General features: G+C 45.2%; 1 protein-coding gene across 3 annotated transcripts in view; it reads right to left on the bottom strand.

The window, feature by feature from the left end:
* Window positions 1-18,160, bottom strand: part of LOC119977721 (piwi-like protein 4) — a 110,983-nt gene that overhangs the window by 70,904 nt on the left and 21,919 nt on the right. For all 3 annotated transcript variants that reach the window (XM_038818906.1, XM_038818905.1, XM_038818907.1), the window contains 2 exons: window positions 14,858-14,983; window positions 5,661-5,875 (listed from right to left, as the gene is read on the bottom strand). In XM_038818906.1, coding sequence (XP_038674834.1) covers window positions 5,661-5,875; window positions 14,858-14,983 — 341 coding nt within the window. The remainder of the gene's footprint in view (window positions 1-5,660; window positions 5,876-14,857; window positions 14,984-18,160) is intronic.

The following is an 18,160-nucleotide window of genomic DNA, read 5'->3' as shown; positions in this document are numbered from 1 at the left end:
ACAAGGTAGATGAGCTTGTGGCCCAGATTGTGACTGGCAGGTATGATGTGGTAGGCATCACAGAGACGTGGTTGCAGGGGGTTCAGGACTGGCAGTTAAACATCCAGGGATTTACAACCTATCGAAAAGACAGAGAGGTGGGTAGAGGGGGCGGGGTTGCCTTGTTAATTAGAAATGAAATTAAATCAATAGCACTAAACGACATAGGGTCAGACGATGTGGAGTCTGTGTGGGTAGAGTTGAGGAACCACAAAGGCAAAAAAACCATAATGGGAGTTATGTACAGGCCTCCTGACAGTGGTCAGGACCAGGGGCACAAAATGCACCACGAAATAGAAAGGGCATGTCAGAAAGGCAAGGTCACAGTGATCATGGGGGACTTCAATATGCAGGTGGACTGGGTAAATAATGTTGCCAGTGGACCCAAAGAAAGGGAATTCATTGAATGTTTACAGGATGGCTTTTTGGAACAGCTTGTGATGGAGCCCACGAGGGAACAGGCTATTCTGGACTTAGTGTTATGTAATGAGCCAGAATTGATAAAAGATCTTAAAGTAAGGGAACACTTAGGAAGCAGTGATCATAATATGGTAGAATTCAGTCTGCAATTTGAAAGAAGGAAGGTAGAATCAGATGTAAAGGTTTTACAGTTAAATAAAGGTAATTACAGGCGCATGAGGGAGGAACCGACGAAAATCGACTGGAAGCAGAGCCTAGTGGGAAAGACAGTAGGACAGCAATGGCAGGAGTTTCTGGGAGTAATTGAGGACACAGTGCAGAGGTTCATCCCAAAGAAAAGAAAGGTTATCAGAGGGAGGATTAGGAAGTCATGGCTGACAAAGGAAGTCAGGGAATGCATCAAGGCAAAAGAGAGAGCCTATAATGTGGCAAAGAGTAGTGGGAAGTCAGAAGATTGGGAAGGCTACAAAAACAAACAGAGGATAACAAAGAGAGAAATAAGGAAGGAGAGGATCAAATATGAAGGTAGGCTAGCCAGTAACATTAGGAATGATAGTAAAAGTTTCTTTAAATACATTAAAAACAAACGGGAGGCAAAAGTAGACATTGGGCCGCTCCAAAATGACGCTGGTAATCTAGTGATGGGAGACAAGGAAATAGCTGAGGAACTTAATAAGTACTTTGTGTCAGTCTTCACAGTAGAAGACATGAGTAATATCCCAACAATTCAGGAAAGTCAGGGGGCAGAGTTGAATATGGTTGCCATCACAAAGGAGAAAGTGCTAGAGAAACTAAAAGGTCTGAAAATTGATAAATCTCCGGGCCCAGATGGGCTACATCCTAGAGTTCTAAAGGAGATAGCTGAAGAAATAGTGGAGGCGTTAGTTATGATCTTTCAAAAGTCACTGGAATCAGGGAAAGTCCCAGAGGATTGGAAAATCGCTGTTGTAACCCCCCCTGTTCAAGAAGGGAACAAGAAAAAAGATGGAAAATTATAGGCCAATTAGCCTAACCTCGGTTGTTGGCAAAATTCTAGAATCCATCGTTAAGGATGAGATTTCTAAATTCTTGGAAGTGCAGGGTCTGATTAGGACAAGTCAGCATGGATTTAGTAAGGGGAGGTCGTGCCTGACAAACCTGTTAGAGTTCTTTGAAGAGATAACAAATAGGTTAGACCAAGGGGAGCCAATGGATGTTATCTATCTTGACTTCCAAAAGGCCTTTGACAAGGTGCCTCACGGGAGACTGCTGAGTAAAATAAGGGCCCATGGTATTCGAGGCAAGGTACTAACATGGATTGACAATTGGCTGTCAGACAGAAGGCAGAGAGTTGGGATAAAAGGTTATTTTTCGGAATGGCAACCGGTGACAAGTGGTGTCCCGCAGGGTTCAGTGTTGGGGCCACAGCTGTTCTCTTTATATATTAACGATCTAGATGACGGGACTGGGGGCATTCTGGCCAAGTTTGCCGATGATACAAAGATAGGTGGAGGGGCAGGTAGTATTGAGGAGGTGGGGAGGCTGCAGAAAGATTTAGACAGTTTAGGAGAATGGTCCAAGAAGTGGCTGATGAAATTCAACGTGGACAAGTGCGAGGTCTTGCACTTTGGAAAAAAGAATAGAGGCATGGACTATTTTCTAAACGGTGACAAAATTCATAATGCTAAAGTGCAAAGGGACTTGGGAGTCCTAGTCCAGGATTCTCTAAAGGTAAACTTGCAGGTTGAGTCCGTAATTAAGAAAGCAAATGTAATGTTGTCATTTATCTCAAGAGGCTTGGAATATAAAAGCAGGGATGTACTTCTGAGGCTTTATAAAGCACTAGTTAGGCCCCATTTAGAATACTGTGAGCAATTTTGGGCCCCACACCTCAGGAAGGACATACTGGCACTGGAGCGGGTCCAGCGGAGATTCACATGGATGATCCCAGGAATGGTAGGCCTAACATACGATGAACGTCTGAGGATCGTGGGATTGTATTCATTGGAGTTTAGGAGGTTGAGGGGAGATCTAATAGAAACTTACAAGATAATGAATGGCTTGGGTAGGATGGATGTAGGGAAGTTGTTTCCATTAGCAGGGGAGACTAGGACGTGGGGGCACAGCCTTAGAATAAAAGGGAGTCACTTTAGAACAGAGATGAGGAGAAATTTCTTCAGCCAGAGAGTGGTAGGTCTGTGGAATTCATTGCCACAGAAGGCAGTGGAGGCCGGGACGTTGAGTGTCTTTAAGACAGAAATTGATAAATTCTTGATTTCTCGAGGAATTAAGGGCTATGGGGAGAGAGCGGGTAAATGGAGTTGAAATCAACCATGATTGAATGGTGGAGTGGACTCGATGGGCCGAATGGCCTTACTTCCGCTCCTATGTCTTATGGTCTTATGGTAACTCCCCTCACCCACTTATACCTGTCAAAGCCCCCCTGGGCCTGACTCCTGGCAGTGCCAGTCTGGGAACCTTGGTACTGCCAGCCTGGCACCCTGGTTATGCCTCTGTCACACTTAGCAGTGCCACGTGGGCACCCTGGCACCGAGCCATGGTGCCAGGCTGACCGTGCCATGGTGTCTAGGCCAGAGAGGGTGCCAGGATACCACCCTGTCCTGTCCCAGACCACTCGGGGTTCTTCAATGGCCTGGGAGGCCCCCTCATATGTCATTATGACAGGTCCACGTTTTTGTGGACCAGTATGAAAGTGCGCCCTGGCGAGGTCCCTCAGGCACAGTTGGTGAGACCAGGGTGCCAGGTGAATCGGAGTCTAGGTATTTAGATGAGAAATTGTGCTCATTTAAATATTCAGATTTGTATCTCGCCCAGCTAGGGTGAGATTCAAATCACGCTGTCTGAGCGAGCCGGGTGACTTGGGGCTTGCGCGCAATTCACCCGTTGCGCACAGATCCACACTGGGCGCAAAGAGGTCACTGAATCTCACCCCCTGTGTGCTGATGAGTTCCACATTCTCACCACTCTTTGGGTCAAGGGGTTTCTTGTGAATTTCCTATTGAAATTAAATGAATTGAAAATCGCTTATTGTCACAAGTAGGCTTCAAATGAAGGTACTGTGAAATGCCCCTAGTCGCCACACTGCAGCACCTGTTTGAGGAGGCGGGTACAGGAATTGAACCCCCGCTGCTGGCCTGCCTTGGTCTGCTTTAAAAGCCAGCTATTGGATTTCTTGGTGACTGACTTATATTGATGGCCTCCAGTTATGTTCTTCACAAGTGAAAACAATTTCTCTGTACACTCTGTACCAAACCTTTCATAGATTTAAAGACAGCCAGGTCACCCTTCAGCCCTCCTTTTATCGAGAGAAAAGAGAGCCAGCTTGTCAATCCTTTCCTGGTATCTATACTCACTCATTCCTCGTATTATCCTTGCAAATCTTCTCTGCACCCTCTTCAGTGTCTCTATGTCCTTTTTATATGATAACAGTAACCTAGCCAAAGTTTAACAACTTACCTACTTTTCAATTCTAGATGATTTAAAAATGCATTGATAGAATCCACCTGGAAGTGGCGGAGGGGGAAAGGTGGGGTGGATTAAGGGCTATCCTCTTTGAGTTTCACTGAGTCTATTCAATATATTTCTTTTCAATTTTAAATGCACTTTTCTCATGACTCTCATCATTTAATGTCACAACTACTTGTTCCAGCTCTCCAATAAATACTGAATTAAAATAATTATTTCATATTTTTGCTATCTCTCTATCATTAACTGTGATACAATCCTGTCTATCCCTTAATGATCCTATTCCCATCCTAGTCTTCCCTTTGTTTTAATTGATGTGCCTGTAAAATAGTTTGCCTTTTTAGGTTTCTTGATAATTTAATTTCATAGTTCTTCTTTGCTTTCTTAAGTTTTTTGACTTCTCTCTTAATTTCTTCACATTCTGACTATCATGCATTTATTTACTGTTTATATACTCTTTCTTAACCCCCAATTGGTACTGTATGTCTTTATTCGTCCTTAAAGTATTAATCGTGTTTAGTTTGTTCTTTAATTTCAGCAGAATGTATTTTTCCTGCATTCTGTTTTACGGCAATCTTCAGGGCAATTGATACATGAGGGCTGGAATTCTCCAGTTGTTGGGATTCTCTTTTCCCGCTGGCAGCGTACCCCCGCCCACGTGTTTCCCAGAATCATGGGGTGGCTTCAATGGGAAATCACATTAACAAGTGGTGGGAGTCGAGAATCCCGCCGCCAGAGAGCGGCGCGCTGCTGAGAATCCAACCCAGATCTGACAAGGATAAAGTTTGATGCTGGTTGCAGTGGTAAATTTGGTCAGGAACTGCAAATTATTTAAAATAATCTTTGGCAACGGCATGCAAGTGATATTCTTTCACCTATGCCAATCAGTAACCTGCCAATTTCCTGAAGGGTAAATGCAAGTAAAATACCTACGTACAGGTGAGTGCTAATGAGATCAACACAGAAATTAACTTGGCACAACCACTGACCCAAATAGATGGTGTAATTTTTCAAGTAACTCAGGCTAATTTTTAAAAGGAAGTACTGATTGCACGGCTCCACTCTAAAACTGATATATTTGACAATAAGTAACCATAGTAACTGATGCACTATCAATTACGACGAGACGAGAGTAGAATGTAATCGAGGCTTTATTACACAGAGATGTGTGGCCTCCTACAGCAGTTGACAAAATGGCTGCTGTACGGCGAGCACACATATTTATACTCCGCCAGCTGGGTGGAGCCAGCAGGCAGGAATCTACCCCCGTACCTGTAGTACAGGGCCTTACCGTATAACCCATATATATATCGTATAATACATCAATGGTAACTACCACAGTAACAATAATATCATTCTTTTTCAGTTAATCATTATTCTGAAGCAAATCAATATCCTTGAGCTAACACAACATGCACCTATACGCCTTTCAAATGTAACTGAGAGTGAGTGTCATTGAGGTTGATTAAAATTCTGACCTATTTTTAAATAGCTCATTCTCAAAACAAAACACAGCTCTATTGTCTAAATTATTTGTAGCAGCTGTATGGTACCCTGTCCATGTGATCTTCAAATCCTTGCTGGTCACAAGGGGATCTATCACGCTATCACCGATTGAGAGGTGCTAAAACTGGTCTGGTTTTCGTATTGCTTTTCTACATTCATTCTCACCCTTTACGTTTTCTCAATGTTAAAAGATTAGCATTAGTGATCCGGAACAAAAATAAACTTCTTACTTTGTTTTGCAGTTTATTTGGAAGGAACAGCATAGCACCATCAAATGCCCTGACACTACCTAACAGGTCACTGTGGCTGAACAGCAGTGCCATCCGTAAACGTTTTGATTCAATGTCAGGCATGAAGGTCACTTGGTACTGGTTTAGGCACCATTTTGGGGGGGATCTGAAGGCAAAAAGATTTGTGACGATCTTCACTGGAATCCCGCTGGAACCTACAAAGATCCAATATTGAACAATTCAGCAAATTCAGGAGAAATTTCACATTTCATTGGAAAATATCACAGTGGGTTACATCCTGTATGCTACAAATGTGTGCAATGGTTTTGATTCAATGGAGCACATGGTCAATCAAATTACTAAAGAGAGACAGGTTCCACAGAATCAATAGGCTGAATTTTCAATCACAGCCAGTACTGGAGGCAGCGGGACAAAAGATTAGCCCCATTGGCTGTTGTGCCAGTTCCCTAGCTCCATCCCATCTCTGGGTCATTTTTGTAAAGATGGAATCGAGTTGCCAGGGTTTCCCGCCTGCACAGTGAATAGTTGATCAGGCTCATTAAGAACCTAATTGAGGCCAATTAAAGGAGACTAAAATAAATTTTCCAGTCTGCCTCCAGCAGGGGTCCACTTTAGATTCTGGGAGGCCAGCATTTGGTGCAGATGGGTTAGGATTCCACACAGGCCCAGAGGTCTTTTCTGTGGCCTCAGTGTAGGAGCAACCACATGTCATCCTGTTGAAGGACTTCCCCAGAGACTAACCCCCAGTATCCCCCACCCATAATGGTGCCTGCCTGCTGAATCGATTTTTAAATCTAAGATTTGATAAAGTTGGAGGCTGGGATTTTCTATCCTCACCTAATGTCATGATCTTCCTGTCCCACTGAAAGTCATTGGGCTTTTGGCTGGCCCACTTCATCCCCCACGCCAGGTCCCAGCGAGGCCGAAAATCCAAGCTGAAGAGTGGGCATGTCCATGTTGAAATGCCCTGTCATTTACTTAGCTTCCATTATAGCCTGTTGCTCAACTCAAGTTGAAAGGCCTCTGATTGATCCTCCAGCCTCAAGAGCCTTCTCTCCATCCTTAATTGGACAAACATCTGCCTTCATGCCATTTAATGTGGGTTCCCTACGGAAAATCCGAATGAAGTCTCCTCCTGGGGAGCATCTGGAATCCATATACAGTTTTGACATTTGTTTCTGGTCTTGGAGGGAAAATACAGCCCAATATCTTTAAAGAATAATTATTGCAAATACTTTAATGGATATCATGAACTTCTGAGCCAGCGGTTATCTAGTTTTCTCTGAAATTCCAAATGACCACACATAAGCCTTAATATTTTCTAGCTCTTGAAGGCACAGCAGTTATGCATGGCTCTTTCTGTCCCAGACAATAGATCTAGCCAAGACTATTAATCTAGTAAATAAAGTAGACTTTATCAGCTTCAACCCAGTTTACATGAGTTCAGTCTCCTCTACAACTTACCATTACTTTGATGAGCTAACTGAACTCTGATCACCTCTAGGGGGCATAAGTAGAACACCAGGGTTGTGCTTCACAGAAGTATTTTCCCCATTCCATATTGATGTGTAAGAGTCAAAATAAATATATACATCTATTATACTTCAATGATATCCAGACCACATCTTACCCTTGGTTCCAGCAACATGTTGGATGGAGTGTGGAGGACATTATCTTCAGCGTCTTCTCACCTCCTAAAGTCTGGGCACGTTGGATATTTATTCAAAGAGGGCAAAACGCAGCAAATGAGATAAATCTTAATGTGGTCATGTGTGTACATGAAAATTCCTATAATTCTCCTCCCCCAGTCAACAGGGATCTTCGTGTAAACCAACCGATCTACCTCACGGTTATGATATCTGATATTGCAATTTTCTAATAATAGTAAAAGCTGCCAACATATAACAGGTTAAAGTATTGTATGGTGCTTTGGAATTATTGCTGCCTTGTAAAATTCATGGGTGTCACAAACCATGCTGATGGTATCTGCGAGGGGATCCCAACTTGAAACACTAGGTTGTGGGGGTGTATAGTTTTGTGAGGGGTCACGTGACATCCCAGTAAGAATAACCAGCCAAGTTGTCATACAACAATTATTAAAGATTATTTATTAAATTACAGAAAAGACAAATATTCACAAATAGGAAGACAAAACTCTGTCATTTAAATATGTGAATCACTAAATACAAAATCAGTTTATGTAGGACGTACCCTTGTTCCAAAATATATCTACGATCCCTGAACTTCTTAAGACTTCCCCTTTCCCAAAACTACATCCAAATTAAATAAATCTATAAATCCAAACCAGTTTATAGTTACCACACAATAGAGGGCTAATAATCCAAGTCTGGGAAATGTCATTCCTGGTCCAGTGAAGATATGTAAACTGCCTTTATGAAGGCTTCTACACGGCCTTGGCTCTAAGACTTAGTTGAGGAACTAGCCTCCTGGGAGTTGTAGACTGGTCTCTCAGGTTGTTCGATATAAACAGTATTATCTGTTCCTGAGGGTGCTGGTAATTATAGAATTACAAATCTGTGTATTTGGCTTCTGCCTCTCTCAAGTTCCTTGACTCTAGAAATTACCATGTGTATACCCACTGATCCCTCAGTCGTCTAGTAAGCTGTTTCTACTAACAGTTTCTACTAATAGTGCCATTTAAACCAGATTCTGTCAAGATGCCTGCTAATCTTGTTCCTGGGAAAGTTGCATGTCATAATGCCTTTAAAATGCTACTGTCACTAGGTTGTCATTTTCCATTTCCCCCCCCATTAACTACACCTCCCCACCCACCTGAAGGCAGCAAACAAATACTTGAATAGACACAGAAAGAGCCTCCATCTTACATAAAATCCTTCTTCTGACCCTCTAACAGTGCGGGTCTCCGTTGGTCTCCCCCAACCACGCCGACACCTTTGGCGATGCCGCTGACCTCCATCCCAGTAGGATTCGCCAGCGGGCAATCAGAGGTGAAGGCCTAAACATCTGTCCCCCTCCCCTCCTGTAGCTCCAGCAGCTCCAAAACACAGAATATTGCTACCAATGGGCATGGCACCATCCTCACCCCCATAATGTGACAGCATCTTGAAAATCAATGCTCAGAATCCCAATTGCAGACAAGACCAAAACATATGAGCATGATTCGCAGGCCCCCTCTTGCATCGCTCGCATTTATCCTCAACCTCAGGAAAGTACCAACTCATGCAAACCCAAGTTATATGGCTCTGTGCATCATCCTATCTCCTCCACTGGCACCTTGTCCATTTCCAACAATATGTATAAATATCCGCAATCTTCCCTTCCCCAGCTCATCCTGAGTTAGGAGCCTATCCAGTAGAGTATTATTTGGCAGCTGAGGGAACAAAGGGAGCTCCTGCACTTTATGTACCTAAATTCAATTCCCCTCGGCAACTCCTCCAGTCTCGTGAACCTCTCCTCCATAAACAGATGTCTTACCCACTCTACCCCTTCCCTATGCCAGCTCCTGTACACAATGTCTATCCCTGCTGGCATGTACCAATGATTCCCACATATTGGGACCAGTACCGACATTTCCCCTACTCCAAAGTGCCACCTCAGCTGGTTCCATATCTTGAGGTATACCTACCCAGGGAGAACAGAAGGGGGCCATCCCAGGGTTCTTAACCACACCCCCACACAGGAGACCTCCTCCACCTGACACATTCTGATCCCCCCTACCCCCACCACCGTCTCACCTTCTCCACAGTTGCAGCCCAATGGTATTATAGCAGATTTGGGAGCACCAGCAACATCCCCCACAACACGCCGTCCTCTGCAAAAAATCTGTCCGGATCCTGGGTGGCTTACCTGCCCTTACAAATGCCGAGATTATTTTATCCACCTCCAAAGGATCGCCTGAGAAAGAATCTGCACCCTCCCCACCAAGAACGGTGACAAAGAGTCAGCAGACTCGAAACGTTACCTCTTTTCTCTCTCTATAGATGCTGTCAGACCTGCTGAGACTTTCCAGCATTTTCTCTTTCATTTCAGATTCCAGCATCCGCAGTAATTTGCTTTTAACCAGTGTTCATCCTCACGCTTGCCGTAGGGGCGGCATACAGCAAATGCACCCACAAAATGATCTTTGCCCAAACCCAAACCGCCCCAGGATCTCAAACAGATACCTCCTTGCTACCCAGTCAAAAGCCTACTCTGCGTCCCTTGATATAACTTCCAGCGCTTTATCCCTAGATGGAGTCATTACCACATTCAGCAGTCTCCTGATGTTGCTTAACAAATACAAAGAGACCACCTCTGTCACACACCCCTCCAACCGCATCAGCACCTTAGCCAACAGCTTCACATCAGTACTTAACAGGGAGATGGGCCTATAAGACCCACAATCCACTGGATCCTTATCCTGCTTTGGGATAAAAGAGATTAATGTCTGTGTAAGCGTGGCCAGCAGCTGCCCCCCGCCAACAAGTCATTAGACATCCCGAGAAGATAGGTTGCCAACTCTGCCGAAAACTGTTTATAAAATTCTACCAGCTAGCCATTCGGCCCTGGTGTCTTTCCTGACTGCATCAACCCAATGCATTGGGACGGCATGGTAGCACAGTGGGTAGCACAGTTGCTTCACAGCTCCAGGGTCCTAGGTTCGATTGCCAGCTTGGGTCACTGTCGGTGCGAAGTTTGCACATTCCCCCGTGTCTGCATGGGTTTCTTCCGGGTGCTCCGGTTTCCTCCCACAGTCCAAAGATGTGCAGATTAGGTGGACGGGCCTTGCTAAATTGCCCTTTGTGCCCAAAAAAAAAGGTTAGGTGGGGTTGCTAGGTTATGGGAATAGGGTGGAGGTGTGGGCTTGGGTGGGGTGCTGTTTCTAAGGGTCGGTGCAGACTCGATGGTCCAAATGACCTCCTTCTGCACTGTAAATTCTATGATTACAAATACTCAACCTACTCCATTATCTCCTGTAATCCCAATGGTGCCGCCAATACTTGTCCCTTCCCTCTCTCCACCACCGGCAATACCAACCCGTCCAAGAAATGCCCCATCTTGCATCCGCCACCGGGGCTCCGATCCATATAGCCCCCGATAGAAGGCTTGAATGCCTCATTCATTTTCTCCAGATTCACCAACCCTCCTCCCCCATCGCTCACCTGTGCAATCTCCCATGTGGGCACCAGTCACCTCAACTGATGGGCTAGCAGTTGGCTGGCCTTCTCCCCATAAAACACTCACATTGAGTGGTGAAGCTGACCTGTCGCCTTCCCTGTCATCATTAGGTCAAACTCCCCCTGTAGTTTCTTCCGTTCTGCTAACAACTCCCTCGTCGGGGCCACCGAGTACTGTCAGTCCACCAACCTCTGCCTCTCTTCCCTCTCCTCTTTGTCCCTATGGGCCTTGTAGGATATAACCTCTTACGGACCACTGCCTTCAAAAACGTGGAGGGTGAGACCTCCCTGTTTTGGTCGAAATCCACATCGTCCTTTATCACCAAGTGCACCTTCTTGCAGAAGCTCTTGTCAGCCAGGAGCGCTGAATAAAACCTCCATGCAGGTCACTGGGCTCATCCTGTTTCAAACCTCATGTCCAGATAATGTGGCAAGTGGTCCGAAATCATTATTGCTGCGTATTCCATCCCCAGAATCCCTGGGTGTATTGACCTCCCCAACAAAAAGTCTATTCAGGAGTATGCCCGATGTCCATGGGAGAAGAAAGAAAACTCCCTCTCTCCCAGATGCCTAAGCTTCCACAGATCCAGCCTCCCAATAAATACCCCCAGCCCCGACCTGGCCACTGACTTGGGGCTCGACCTACCCATCCTGGGTCCACCCCCTCCCATTATCAACTGATGTGATCCAAGTCCAGGATGGACGCTAATGTCTTCTTAACACAGTCTGCATTGTCCCAACTGGGAGCGTAGACACTCACTATAACAACCGGCACCCCCGCCAAGAACCCGCTCACTATAATGAACTTTTCTCCCGGGTCCTGCCTCTCACTGGCCACCACAAAAAACATCCTTTTACTAAACAGGATCACAACCTCCCTTGACTTGAGGTCAAACCCGAAGTGGAACGTATGCCCCATTCACCCCATTCTTAGTCACGCCTGGTCCATCACCCGCATGTACATCTCCTGAAGGAAGACCACATCTGCCTTTAAACCTTTTAAATGCGTGAACACCTGAAACTGTTTATCTGGACCATTCAGCTGCTGCACATTCCATGTCACTACTTAACTGGAGTTTGTGAACCCACCCCCCATCCCCACCTAACTCGAAATTATCCCGACCTCCAAGCTTCCCTCTTTCTGGGCCCACCCAAAATGGCCACCACCTCCATTCTGGGGCTGGTTTAGCACAGGGCTAAAGAGCTGGCTTTTAAAGCAGACCAAGGCAGGCCAGCAGCACGGGTTCAATTCCCGTACCAGCCTCCCCGAACAGGTGCCGGAATGTGGCGACTAGGGGTTTTTCACAGTAACTTCATTTGAAGTCTACTTGTGACAATAAGCGATTTTCCTTTCATTTCATTTCATCCTCTCCTGCACCCAACCACAAAGTCACCTGTATCACCAGCACATTTCCCTCCACCCACTCCCCCTGTCCTACCCTTCTCCCCCCAGCACCACCCCTCCACCCAACCAAAAGCAAAAGACCAACATGTGTAAAGAACATAACACTTACAAAATTTGTACGTAAATATCAAGACAAAAAAGTTCCCACCATTAGCCTGCCCCCAAACCATGCTCCTTGACAAAGTCAGTGACCTCCTCCACGTCATAAAATAATGTTCTTTGCTCTTGAAAGTTACCCAGAGTTTGGCCTCGTACAACACCCCAAACCAGACCTTGCTCTGAAAGGCCGTTGCCTTGGTCTGCAGCCGCCAATTGGTCAGGTCGGACCCAATGTCCTGCTCAATCTGCATCTGATTCCCCTTCCAGCCATAGTCTTGCACTGACTTCCCCCCACCTCAGAATCGTCTCCTTCTCCTGAAACAATCACTGCATGCAGTGGCTCCCCAGCTCTCGGCCTCTTTCGCAGCAACTGGTTGGCCCGATCCACCTCAGGGGCCTTATCGAAGACCACCTCCTCGATCAGTTCAGGAACATCCTTGACACCTAGTTCATGGCACTCGTTCCTCCACCCACTTCGGCAGTCCTACGATCCTTACATTCTGCCACCTGAACCGATTCTTCTGGTCATCCACCTTTGCCTTCAACATCTTGCAGGCGTCTCTCAACATCGCCACCTTAGCCTCCAACATGACAATCCGATCACTATGATCCGACACCACCCTTTCCAGCTCTCGGATTGCCGCACCCTGCATCTCTAAATGCTTCTCCACCCATTCCAAAGTCCTGAAAAGAGGGGCTACCGCTCCCTCAATTGCCTTGGATCAGTCCTATTCCATCTCTTTCCGATGGTGCCGAAACTCCCCCTTGATAAATTCCATCAACTGCTCCACATGCAGTGGGGTAGGCAATGGCGACGCTCTCAACTCCACCATTCTTTCAGTTGCTGAAACACGCGGATCCTCCACCTCTTGAGCCAAAGCTTTACTCGACTTTTGCCAGGTGTTGTCACCCACCGACATTCCACTTTGGAGGGGAAACCAAGTTCCTTCACTTATTCTGCACATTTTGCAATGTGCCCATTAACCGCATAGAAAGGGCCAAAACCAGAGCCTCCAAGCAGAAGCCAACTGGTGTGGAACCCATCAGCTCATGGCTGCCACTGGAATTTCCCACTGCCTAAAGATGATAGTTTTAAAGAGATATGTGCTTATGCTAGCAGCATTGCAGCAATTAAATATATATCCACTGTTTAAAACAAAAGTAGTGTCAGAAAGCAGTTCAGCTCTCTTGGAAGGGTCGGAGATTAAGAAAATAATGCTGTGAGACAAAAAAGGAGCACGACACGTGCGGGGAAGAGAGAAAGAGCCTGAGCCTTAAGGGAGCATTAGCTGATTGTGTCAATGAAGAAGGCTGGACTTCTCTGTTTGGGAGACGACGGGCACAATTCAGTGGACCTGAAACAAAGTCTGCTTTTGGGTGTGTTTGGCGGGATGTTTCTTAACAGCTGCATCCTGATATTCACCGAACTTTGGTGGGGTTTTTGTAATTGGGGCGTTTCTCCCCGGTGAGGCACCCGGACATCCTGGCATTGTTAACCTGGCTGATTCAGCCACTGCGTTGCACCTGGTTCAACAGGTCAACAGGTGATCCTGTGAGAGTCCCAAATTGGGGCTGCACGGCAGATCGATCGCGGGTCACGCAAATCACTCCGCCTGGCTCAATCTGGATCACTTCCTCGCAGGGTATGATCCAGGCCAGCATATTTAAAAGAACTATTAGGCTCATTCCCCACGCTGTCGGTCGCGTGTGGCCTCATCCGTTGAGAACTCGGATAGGCGGCTGCGGACTCAGTCCAGCACCGCCACAGTCAGGGGAGGGCCAATCCACGGGCAGGGGACTTTATTAGGGTCTGGGGGCACTGGGGTGGGGTGGTCTGGGGGCGCAAGCCGGCCAAAGCGGGGGGCACTATTTTGAGGGCTGGGACCGCGAACGGCCTCCGCCATGTAGCATGGCGCGGCTGCTGCATACCGCGGCTGTGCGCATGCGCGGCCACAGACCCAGCAATTCATCGGGCCATATTGACAGCTAGAGCCGGGTGTTCTACGCTGCTGGCATGCTAGCCCCCAGCACAATGGGGAATCAGTGGCCTTTTTACGCCATTTGTTCTGTTATAAACCACCACCGTTCCCTTGACGGTGTCCAAAATCCAGCCCCAGGACGTTGAATAATCCAGCCCTGTCTGGGCAGGAACCTCGTCAGGGCTGGTGGGCCCAAAGACTCGCCGTGGGGTTTTTGGCCTCAGGCCCGGTTCAACAGGCATCACAATTCCCGCCACTAGCTAGCAGACCAGAGAATTGCCTCCAGTGTGTACAGCATCTTGAAGTTCATAATTATGTTATATTACAAACTACTTGTTCTCGTGTAACTTGTGGTTATTTAGCTTGCTGGCAGTCATGTTACAAAGAAACTATTTGTTCCAGTGTAACTTATGATTATTTAATTTGCTGCCCGATAGCTCAGCTTCAATTATGTGCAATCATGACCACTTAAGACAATTTTTTCTTATTAATGATTTCTACAGCAGCTGATTGATAAATTATTTAAAATATTTATATTGAGTAAGATTTTTTCACCTGACTTAGAATCTTGCACATGTTCCATTGTTTTTCTTGTATTTACACCAAAATCGAAGAAATTCCGCCTCCTTGAACGTCCTCTCTCCATCATTATTTGTCGTTCAAAACCAGCAGATACTGTCACTGTTAAGTAAGATAGTGATTATTTGTAAGCCTGATTGGATTTGTTTATTGTCACGTGTACCGAGGTACAGTGAAAAGTATTTTTCTGCAAGCAGCTCAACAGATCATTCAGTACATGGAATTAAAGGGAATTAAACAAAATTCAAGAAAATACATGAGAATACATAATAGGGCAACACAAGATATACAATGTAACTACATAAGCATTGGCATCGGTTGAAGCATACAGGGTGTAGTGTTAATGAGGTCAGTCAATAAGATTTTATGAATTGTTTCTTCAGGGAACCTTGTCCACTGGAAGCATATATTTTAGTGAAACTACCCCCCAATGTAAATGCTAGGGAACATGTGTTTATAAAATTCCACAGTTCTCCTCGTCTCCCAATAAAAACCCGACAAATAGAATCCCAAAGGAAATGGGAAAGGTTAGAATTTTGCAATATTTGAGTTCCCCACATTCCTGCAGAACGCCATTGCAGTAAAACTAGCATGTACAGGACCATAAAAGACAGCTTACGTCTGTCCAGTCAGCTTTTGAATTTGGGAGGAAAACACAACAGTTCACTGTTTTTTATTCCGTAATTAATTTTCCTACCATGTGCCTTTTGAAATTGCTGATGTTACCAGCTTGATTATTCCACTGAACGGTGAATTCCAAATGCTTCCTTGTGCTAATGTGACAGTGCCACAGTGGTATTTCTAAAAGTGAATTGTGTAATTTAGAAATGGTACCATAGCTTCCAGGGTTATGGGCCAAGCATTGGAAAATGGGGTTAATGTAGTTATATTGTTATTGACCAAAATTGACATGATGGGCTGAATGTCCTCCTTCTGCGATGTAAATATCGACAAATCTATTAGAACATTATACCGTTGGTCCCCGACCTGCTCTACTGTGCAATCTAGTAACTATTAACACATAACTGTGTGCAATACAGCTCATATACATCATTTAAAGTATATCTGGGATGGTTGATAATTTTTTATGAATGACAATTATAAAGGGAATCACAGTCATATCTTATGGTGAGTTCTATCATTTTAGTCCATATTAATAATACTTAGTGTGATCCAGTGACAATAACTTTGCATAATTACCTTTAACAGTTAATAACTAAAATGTCAAGTAAAAAATTAACAAGGAAAAAACATAACTAGGGTGGAAGAATATTCCAGAACTACTTCATCTGCAGTTATTCAAAATTCACACAGATGTATAACCAGTTTGGTAAGTGGAGAGCTTTGTAAAATGCCTGATATTAAGCCCTGTGCCAACTCACCACTGGGTTCATTCAAATCACAATCCCATTATTTAAGCAGAGGTGGGAAGGGCAGAGAAGGGGTGGCCAAGAAAAGCCAAAGAACCCACAAATGCAGAGGTGCTGCTGAATTTAAAAGCAGGACATCATTAAAAAAAATTAACTCCATTTTCTGAAGCCAATCAAATGGACAGCCTGGCCTCCAGCGAGAAAAAGCAATGGCCGGGGGCTTGAGAATAAACTTCCGCAATCAGAAGGGACGTGAGATGTTGGCATGGTAAGGTAGGGGGAAAAACATAGGTTTGCAGGTTACCAGATAGGGAGAAAGGGGTCAGAAAGGAATAGAGGGGGAAAGAAAAGCTTAACAAAAAATTGGGGATGGAAGGAAGAGAGATTGACAAGTAGGAGAGCTGGAGAGAGTGGAGGGGGAGTACAGAGACTGGCGGTGAGGAGCGGGGGTGGCTAAGGATCTCCTCGATGGTCTGGGGAGCACTCCTGCTCTTCCTGATTCACAATGACTATTCTTGTCTCCCTTGAACTATCAAGTATCCCAATCTTTGGAAAGCCCATACAGCAACAGCTCATTTAAAATTGTGCTCCCAAGTGAGCCTGTTCAAGATATGCAAATAAGGGAATGGCTGTCCACCATTCATCTTACACCTTTTGCCCCAGAGAAGCAAAACTGTTGCTTTGGCAATTAAAAAGCAGAAATCTTTTGCACCTCACATCCTGGGATTTCAGTCATTTTTATTTCTCAGGTGTGCTGACTTAAGAGTTGGGAGACTTTCCTTATCCTCTGACTCTTTTTGCTGCATTATTACATTTAGTTAGCAGCATTTTTGTTGGCATTCACCCCACTTTTTTTTTGAGTTTTTATTATTTTAGTTTCTTTCATTTTCTCCCCCTTACCTTTGTGAGGAGTCTAACTTTCATTTAGGACCTTTAACATAGAGGATGAGTGTTCTTCTGGGAATTCCTCTTTGTAAGGTGGAAGTCAAGGTGAATACTGAGAGGGAAGCCCATGCTGCATCTGAGATCATATGTCCCAGGCCACCATTACCCAAGTGTAGGATCCAGGCAAGCAACCACAGGGAAGCGATGTTGAATATGGAACAAATGTTTTAATACACAATAACAACTTACACTCATCAATCCCCGATGGGTTTCCTGCATCTCGACGCACACTTGGGTTGGAGCTTTTATGTCCATAGGGCTTCCCAATTAAGGGTGTAACCCCCACCCCCTCATAGGGGAAGAGTGTATTCAGGTGATGCCACGGGGAACCTAATAGTCTAGTCCCTGTGACCTCCGTTCGGGTTATAACACCAAGTATATAACCTCATGGTCCCCACCAAAACACGGCACAGTGGTTAGCACTGCTGCCTCACAGCGGCAGGGATCCGGGTTCGATTCCGACATTGGTTGACTGTCTGTGTGGAGTTTGCACTTTATCCCCATGTCTGCGTGGGTTTCCTCCGGGTGCTCCGGTTTCTTCCCACGTTCCAAAGATGTGCATGTTAGGTGAACTGGTTATGCTAAATTGACCGTAGGTGGGTTACGGGTTTAATGTGGGGTTTGGGCCTATGTAGTGTGCTCTTTCAGCCTTGATGAATATGGCTAGCCCAGTTCAGTTTCTGATCAATGGTAATCCCAGGATGTTGATTATAGGGGATTCAACGATAGTAATACCATTGAATGTCATGGGACGATGGTTAGATTCTCTCGTTAGAGACGGTCATTGCCGTCTTGTGTGGCGTGGATGTAACTGCCAGGAGTTAATAATGGAGATTGATTTTAAGGACACAGTTAGGTAAAGGTATGTGTATTTCAGTCATTCCTTGACTTTTTTCACATTTCCATGTGTGTTTTTGAATGATATCCAGATTCTCAGCGTGCATTGAGCCAACTGATTAAAAAT

Source organism: Scyliorhinus canicula, chromosome 14, assembly GCF_902713615.1.
Source record: "Scyliorhinus canicula chromosome 14, sScyCan1.1, whole genome shotgun sequence".
NCBI lineage: Eukaryota > Metazoa > Chordata > Chondrichthyes > Carcharhiniformes > Scyliorhinidae > Scyliorhinus > Scyliorhinus canicula.
Note: the sequence above shows the minus strand (reverse complement) of the source record. Positions and strands in the feature narration are given on the sequence as shown.